Below are 7970 nucleotides of genomic sequence, written 5' to 3'. Positions count from 1 at the left end.
ATTTAATCCTTGTCATCCCCAAATCACCTCCTCTTTCCCTTCCTTTAAGGGCACACTTTACTGAGTGAATGAGTTCACTGAGACTAAGAGAAGGGGAGAGATGGGAAAACACTAATTCTGCTGTTTAGTAGCTGGGGTAGTACTGGCATCTTCCGGTTGGTAACTGAATGGCTGCAGACACCAGTCTATGCCCCATATGCTGCAAGGGTTAATCTGACAGCTGCATATCATGAATCATTTCCCAAGACTCCTGCCTTCACTGCCATGATCACTTTTCCAACATCAATGTGGAAACTCTTGTCCCAGGGCACTTGTCCTCATTTAAAGAACTCTTGGGATGTTAGGGTAAGAGTTAGCAGCCTGGTATCATGGCCCAACAGTCTTCCCCTATTCCCTTAACCCTGGAAGGAATCACATGTTTGATCTGTACATCCTGTGGGCAGCAGGTTATTTTCTGTTCTGGCTTTCAGCAAGCTTCTCCTAGTCCTTGTATTCTGAGTTGATCACGCTCCAAGTGTGTCACCACAGAGCAGGTGTTGAGCAGTCAGTTCACAGCTGTTGATTTGTTGCAAGATCAATTAGAGAATACAAGAGTGTGTTACAGCTCACAGTTTACATTGAGCATTCAGAAAACCAAATATTTGAGTGTGTGCCTTGTGGCAAACACTAGTTGTGTATATACACAAACATACACACAGGTAGTCTGTCCTGTGCAGTTGTATTTCCCCTTGTGTGAACCTTTTCCACTTTACTCCTGTGTTATCTATCTCTTCATCAACTAATTTATCTCATCATTTTCAAACAGCAATTAGGGGATAAGGAAGAGAGAAAACAATAGCAAAACCTCTTGAAGGTGATTTGTAAGTATTTTGTGCTATAAATGCAAGTGGATTTAAAATGAAAATCCCTTTGGCATATAAAGCTCTTGTTCAGGAGATGCTGAAATTCTAGTTACAGATTTGTAATACATGTTTCCCTGGAATCCTAGAAGGTAATGGGTTTGAATGGACTAAGCACTATTCTGTATTATATCTCAGGTGAGTCCTTTTTAAAAAGCAACCTGAAAAGCTTTACCAACCCCAACCAGCCATTTTAAACCCCATGCTTATTGCTCCTTCACTCCCTATGGAACAAGCAGAAGGGAAAGCAAGGAAAACAGTCACGTTTCTGAAACATTATCTGAACCAGGGGAAAGAGCTTTGTTTGGCCTTCAGTGGTAAAAGGAGAAAACAGTAAAACCTCTTTTGTTCTCCCTGGCCTCCTCCAAGCAAAGCATGAGTCTCATCAAAGCCTACGTAACATTTTACAGTGACACAAATACAAGGTAAGACAGAGGGACGAGAGGGGTGGGCTGGCAGTTTGGAGCCACATTAGTTTAGTATTAGCCTAGCTCTGGAATAATCTCTCCAGTCCGGCCTCCGGGTGGGCACCCTCCGGAGACCACTGGACTGAAGTTCCCCAAGGCCTGGCACAGTGGCATCAGATCACCACGCTGACTGTCATGCTTTGGCCGTGCGGAGCAATCTTGCGGGGCCAGGCCAGCAACAGTTTGCGGAGCTCCTCGCGGAAGCTGTCGTGCAACCAGGCGTAGATGAAGGGGTTGTAGCAGGCGGAGCTCATGGCCAGCCAGTGGCAGAGCAGCTGCACTAAGCCGAAGGCGTAGGGGTCTATGGCGTGCGGGTCGAGGTCCCGCAGCAGGTTGAAGACGTGCAGCGGCAGCCAGCAGACGGCGAACACCACCACAACCACCACCAGCAGGCAGAAGGTGCGGCGGCGTCGCGCGCGGTCCCAGTCGGCCTGGCTCTGGGTCACGCAGCCCGGAACCACGCGGTTCCGGAGATTCACCGACACCCGGACGTAAGACAGGAGGATGACCAGCAGGGGGAGCAGGTAGGTGACGAGCAGCAGCCCCCAAGCGTAGAGCTGGCGCTGGCGCTCCTGGGACCCCCAGAACTCCTCGCAGAGGCGCACGCGGTGCGGCTTGAGTTCCACGTGGTAGGTGTGCAAGGCGGCCGGCAGTGCTAGCACCGCGGACAGCGCCCAGATGGCCAGCACCGCGTAGGCGCTGAAGCGCAACGAGATGCGCCGGCGCAGCGGGTGCACCAGCACGACGTAGCGGTCCACCGCGATGGTGGTGAGCGTGAACACCGACACGTAGACGGTGACCGGCTGCAAGAAGAAGACCAGGTGACACAGGCCGCCGCCGAACACCCAGCCGCGTGGCTCGAATGCGTAGGCCAGCGTGAGAGGGACGCAGGCGGCGCACATGAGCACGTCGGACAGGGCCAGGTTACCGATGAGAAAGTTGGTCACGTTGTGCAGCCGACGCACCCGTGCGATCACCAGCACCAGCAGGCAGTTGCCCACAAGCCCCACGACCACCACGATGCTGTAGAGCAGCACAATCAGCCCCTTCAGCTGATGCACCAGCTGCAGGCTCTGGAACGGCGTGATGGCCTGGGAGCCTGGACCAGCCGCCGACCCATTGCCCACCACCGCCTCTGAGCTCTGGTTGACCGGACTTGAAGACGCAGGCAGCAGCCCATTAAATAAGTCAGGGGCCGCTGGACCCTGAGTGGGCAATGAGGCCATAGCCACCTGTCCAAAGATAATCAGAGTCTGTCACCTCCCATTCTCTTTCCGTCCCCTCCTATGCCAACCGTCTCCCCCCTCAACACACACACACACCTTAATTACTCAAATATTCCCTTTAGAATGACAGGCCACAATAAATAATCAACAAAATTTAAAGTGCTGTCACCCCCACCTCTGTAAAATGAAATCTAGGGGTGGTTAGATGTGCATAGGTTATTTAAATGCCTTCCACTCTATTTGGAGCCCCTACAGTCCCCACAAGCCAGACCCAAGCGCAGTCCTACCTGGTGACTGGGGCTTGACGGATGGGAAAGCTCTCCGGAGAAAGAGAGGTAGAATCCTGGCTGTCCCTGGAGGTCCTCCACCCAGACGGTGGTGCAGGCTACTCCGCGGAGCTGAAAAGATTCGAGTTCCCAGTGGACTCGCGGCTTTTGAGAGGGGCTGGAAGCACCTCCCCTTCGCCCCGCCCCCACAACAGCGTGCCCTTGTAGGGAAAATAGGGGCGGAGCTCGAACCTCCCAACTCGGTGCTTTGAGAAATAGGAGAAGGATAGTAGAAACAGAAAAGGAAGAAGGGGCCAGAAACCTGGGCCGGAGGGTCAGGGGAGAATCTATATTGTGGGAGCTTGCTGCGTCCTGGGAGAGTCCCGCTCTGGAGGGGAGTGCAGTAAACTAGGGAGATGAGAGGCGTGAACTGTCTGGCTCTCGGGACGACCTGGTGCCGTTTCCGTAAGGAAGTCGCAGGGCAGGAAATGGGGTGGGGGATTGAGATATCTACGGGATGTAGGGGAGAGATGAGGGACTCGTCCTTAAAAGCCGGATCCTGCCTTGAGTCTTGGCTCGGGTTAAGAGAGTCGCATAGGTAGTTCTGTCGGGGATTTAAATTGCAGCGCTTGGAACTAGCCGCAGACCTTAGGGGGCTCGCGCTCCCCGGGACGCACTGAGCCCTTTGCCTAAGCTGGCGACGCGATGCCGAGTCACGGGTCCGATCAAGCCCAAGAAAATGGTTCAGCACCGCGGACAGCTCCCGCGGCCGTGGCTGCGCGGCTCGGGCGTGCCTGGGAGCGGATAAACAGGGAGTTCAGCCCCTCTTCTGTGTCCGTCGCATTTGGAGGAGGGACCTGGTCCCTAGCCTAGTTCAAAGAGCTGCCTCGCTGCCTACATCCTGGGCCGGGCTGCAGACTCCAAGAGCAGTAGGGTGGAGTGGAGGCCGATGGCCCGGAGTGACTTGGCTCCTGCTATAGGTAACTGCTCACAGTGCCATTGACAGCACTGGGTTTTATCTCCTTAGGTCAGAAAACGCAGCCTTTGTGCAGCAGGCACACTTCAATACCTGCCCCTCACTACTCCGCTACCACCCCCTCCCCTACTCTTCACTCTTTCTTGACTACCAGGCTCTATTCTTCATCTCCCTGACAATACCAGTATGGAATATAAGTTCTGGGACCCCACCCTCTCCATCCTTAAATAAACACCTAAGGCCTCGTCACCACATTTTAGTAATTGCACGGTTTCCATGAGGATAACAAAAGTAACAAACATCTAGGAGGCTTAAAAGTTACATAAAATCTTTAGCAGTATTACATCCTCACTGAAATACAAATTAATCTGGACGAAGTTGGGGGAAGCAGGAAGGAGGCTTTGTAGCCTCCCTCCTTTGAAGACATCTCCTCCCTTCACCTTTTCTTTCCTTTCCCCAGAGGATGGAACTTTATTATTCCCTCTTTCACAAGCCCTGTACTCTGTCTTCTGACTGCAGATATTCCCATGAGGCTGGAAAGAAGTAAAATTATTTCACTCTCCAAATTCAAGTGATCACTCATACAGGGAGAAAAGTCAACATGGGAACAAAGGCAATCCAATTTTATGCACCTGAATTTATTCTAAACCCACATGCTCTGAGTTATAATCACTTTATCTAGTTATAGCTAAAGAGAAAGTATGATAGTAAAAGAAAAACAAACTTCAAAATAAAATACAATCTGTGCCTGACTAATCCCTTTTTATTCAGTCACTAAGTCGTGTCCAACTCTTGGCAACCTCATGAACTGCAACATGCCTTTCAATCTTTCTCATCATGTTCATCAACAGAGTTTTATGTACCCAAAAGGCGAGGCACTTTTTTGCTTCAAAATATCTTTAGCAGAGGAAATTGTGGTAACAGAGTTGAAAAACGATTTGAGGTGCATTTTTTTTTTTTGGACATTCTAAGTCGCTTCAGTCATGTCCAACTCTTTGCGACCCTATGGACTGTAGCCCATCAGGCTCCTCTATCCATGGGATTCTCCAGGCAAGAATACTGGGGTGGGTTGCCATTTCCTTCTCTAGGGGATCCTCCCCATCCAGGGATCAAACCCATGTCTCCTAGAGTCTCCTGCATTGGCAGATGGGTTCTTTACCACTGTGCCACCTGGGAGGCCTCCTATTCCCCAAAAGCCTTTAGTGGCCCATCAAACAAAGACTAGAGCTTTAGCATGGCATTTCCAATCAGCATGCCCTTTTATTCTGATCTTCCCTCTTTTTTTTTTTTTTTTGGTCTGCTTCCCACCTGTCTCATTCCCTATATTCAGACCACGCTAGCCTGTTGGACACAGACACGACCTCACCATTCCTGTTCATCATCTCTCTTGGGGTTTATTTCCTTTCTTTAGAATACCGATTGCTTCATCCCCACACAACTCACATTCTTCACATGCTACAATGCCCAATTCAAAGGTTACCTTGTCTTCAAGGTCTTCTCCCTTTCATAATCTTTCTGTCCTTTATTACATTCTACCTTTGAAATTGTGGAAGTGTTTCCTCCCCTGCCTCCACGACCCCTGATGTAAACTCTTTACAGGCAGGGGCCAATGTCTTGAAGCATTTTGGTACCTACGATATGTCTGAACGCAGCAGATGCCAAATAAATATCCTTTTTGATTGAATGGCTAAAAATAGCCACCATTTCTTGAGGGCATTTTACATGCCACGCACTGTGCTAAGTACTTCACATGCCTTATCTCATTTGACCCCCTCAAAACTATTGGGTTTCTTTGGGCTGCACCGCAGAGCTTGTGGAATCTTAATTCCCCAACCAGGGATCAAACCCATGCCCTCCACAGTGAAAGCACAGAGTCCTAACCACTGGACAGCCAGGAAATTCCCCTCAAAATTACTATTATGCTCATTTTACAAATGAGGTAACTGGCACTTCAAGGCTAAGCAACTAACCATGATGGTACAATTGAAAAGCAGTGGGGCTGGAATCTCAACTTCAACTTGCCGGGTTCTGGAGCCAAACCCTCCACTACTGTAATTTCCTGCCTCTGAACCCAAGACAGACATATCTGCGCAAACGGAAAATATAAGTGAGTTTCGATGGGACTTAATAAAAATAGGGAACCCCTCCCCCACAGTGGTTTATTAAAGGAGCGCTAACAAATTTAGTTACAATGCTACCTCTATCATGTTTGAGTTAAACAGATCTTTATGCCTCACCTGAAATATCCCTTACTTATATCCCATGTAGGAGACACAACTTTGGGCTGTATGAACTTAGAGGACGGTATTATGCTTTTTGGTGACAATAGGCAACAGGAGATAGAGAACAGAAGATAGAGTCAGAGACAACAAAGGCAGAGTCTGGGAAGCCTGCTTAAGGACAATGAAGATTTCATGGCAGCTGAGTTCATGCTGCTATACGGCAATTAGCCCAAACTTAGAAGAAAATATTTGAGATCATGTTTTAATTTTTTTTAGGAGAAACCACTAGAGATCATTTTTTTCATTACCAGGGAGGAGAGAGCAGTGTTTGAAACTTAAGTCCAGGCAATAACGTAAGAGATGCTCCCCCAGACTTGAGCTTTGTCTTCTGAGCCTGTCCTGTGTGTGTTCCAAGAGCCAGGCACCCCGGGGCTCCTCAGACTGAGCTGACTCAGTGTGGCAGGCTGACCACTGACAGGTGAGAAGAGCCTGTTACAGGCAGTGTGAGAACTAATGCAGCATCACATACAAAGGCCAAGAAAACCCCGTGTGCTTTGGGAAAATGTTGTGTGTTTTTTTTTCATCCCCGACTCAGACATAATAATTATTCCTTCTAGCTCTGTCACACACATACTACTTGTTTTTTAACTCTTCAGTCTAGCTTTGCATAAGCACAGAGTGGAGGCTTACATGCTACTTTTCTGGCCAGAAATCTTTCTTTTGTTAGCCTTTTCTTCTCACCCCACCAAAAATCAAAAGGAGTCCCAAATGGTCTTGTGTCCTCTACCCCAGAGTCATCTCTAAAGTGATGCATGGGGCATACATCTTATGTCTGTCTCATTTTAATCTAGCTTCACTGTGGGTCCCCACTCGTGGGCCCGGATGCCTAGGCAACCCCTAGGTTTTCTCTAACCAAACTCATGCAAAAGCTCTTGACAAGGTCCTTAGCTCTGGGAGGATGAGAAGGAACAGAAACTTTCTAGAAAGAAAACTTACTATCAGATGACCTCTCAGGCAGGTGGAATTCAGAAGATAGAGTAAGGTAACCCTTTACTTTTCTCTCTAGTCACCTATCAAGCCATGATTATTTCAGGCAGGCTTTGGACAGGACCCAGGGAATCACTAGATCCCTGCAGGTATGGCCTCAGAGTAGAACATCTACAAGACAAACACACCTTCCTTTTATAGTGTAGATTCCTGCTGATTACCTAATCTTGTAACTAGACTAACAAAGTCTTGTCTTTTTTCTATCTTTACTGAAGTTAGGCTAGCTCCCCAGAAAAGGAGTGGGTAACCCCCCAGAGTAACACAAGGAGTTGGGGTGTGACAGGAAACTTCACACCCCAGAGTAACATGAGGAGTTGGGGTATGACAGGAAAAGGGGACGATAAAACCTGCAAATTCAACGACTATTTATGATTCATCTGTTAGGTGACAAGTCCTGGACAGGGTGCATTGAGTGAAAGAAAGATGAATAAGACATAGTCTCTGCTCTCAAAGAGTTTACAGTCTGGGGCAGACTTTTCTAGAAACAGAATCAGCTAGTGGAGGGACCCATGAAAATAATCTCAGGGTGCAGCTACTCTAAAAAACCCAATGGTAAAATGGAAAAGCCCTGTGGATTTAGTAAATTAGCAATCTCTGGGGATTCTTGATTTTGAATTCTTTTTGGTCTTAACATATCTACTTATAGCTGCTTAATTAATTAATTTATTTATTTTTTAATTTTATTTTATTTTTAAACTTTACATAATTGTATTAGTTTTGCCAAATATCAAAATGAATCCGCCACAGGTATACATGTGTTCCCCATCCTGAACCCTCCTCCCTCCTCCCTCCCCATACCATCCCTCTGGGTCGTCCCAGTGCACCAGCCCCAAGCATCCAGTATCGTGCATCGAACCTGGACTGGCA

At 48.2% G+C, this 7970-nt stretch overlaps 1 protein-coding gene across 1 annotated transcript; it reads right to left on the bottom strand.

Moving 5' to 3' along the window:
- Window positions 1–1479: 1479 nt before the first annotated feature.
- Window positions 1480–2978, bottom strand: PRLHR (prolactin releasing hormone receptor). Its single transcript, XM_010859271.1, has 2 exons — window positions 2880–2978; window positions 1480–2598 (listed from the first exon to the last, which is right to left on the bottom strand). Exon 2 carries the CDS (start codon window positions 2590–2592, stop codon window positions 1480–1482), a length of 1113 nt encoding a protein of 370 aa, XP_010857573.1. The 5' UTR covers window positions 2593–2598; window positions 2880–2978.
- Window positions 2979–7970: the final 4992 nt, after the last annotated feature.

Source organism: Bison bison, unplaced genomic scaffold, assembly GCF_000754665.1.
Source record: "Bison bison bison isolate TAMUID 2011002044 unplaced genomic scaffold, Bison_UMD1.0 scf7180017864456, whole genome shotgun sequence".
In the NCBI taxonomy this organism is placed as follows: Eukaryota; Metazoa; Chordata; class Mammalia; order Artiodactyla; family Bovidae; genus Bison; species Bison bison.
The sequence above is the reverse complement of the archived record's forward strand: the minus strand, read 5'-3'. Positions and strand labels throughout refer to the sequence as shown.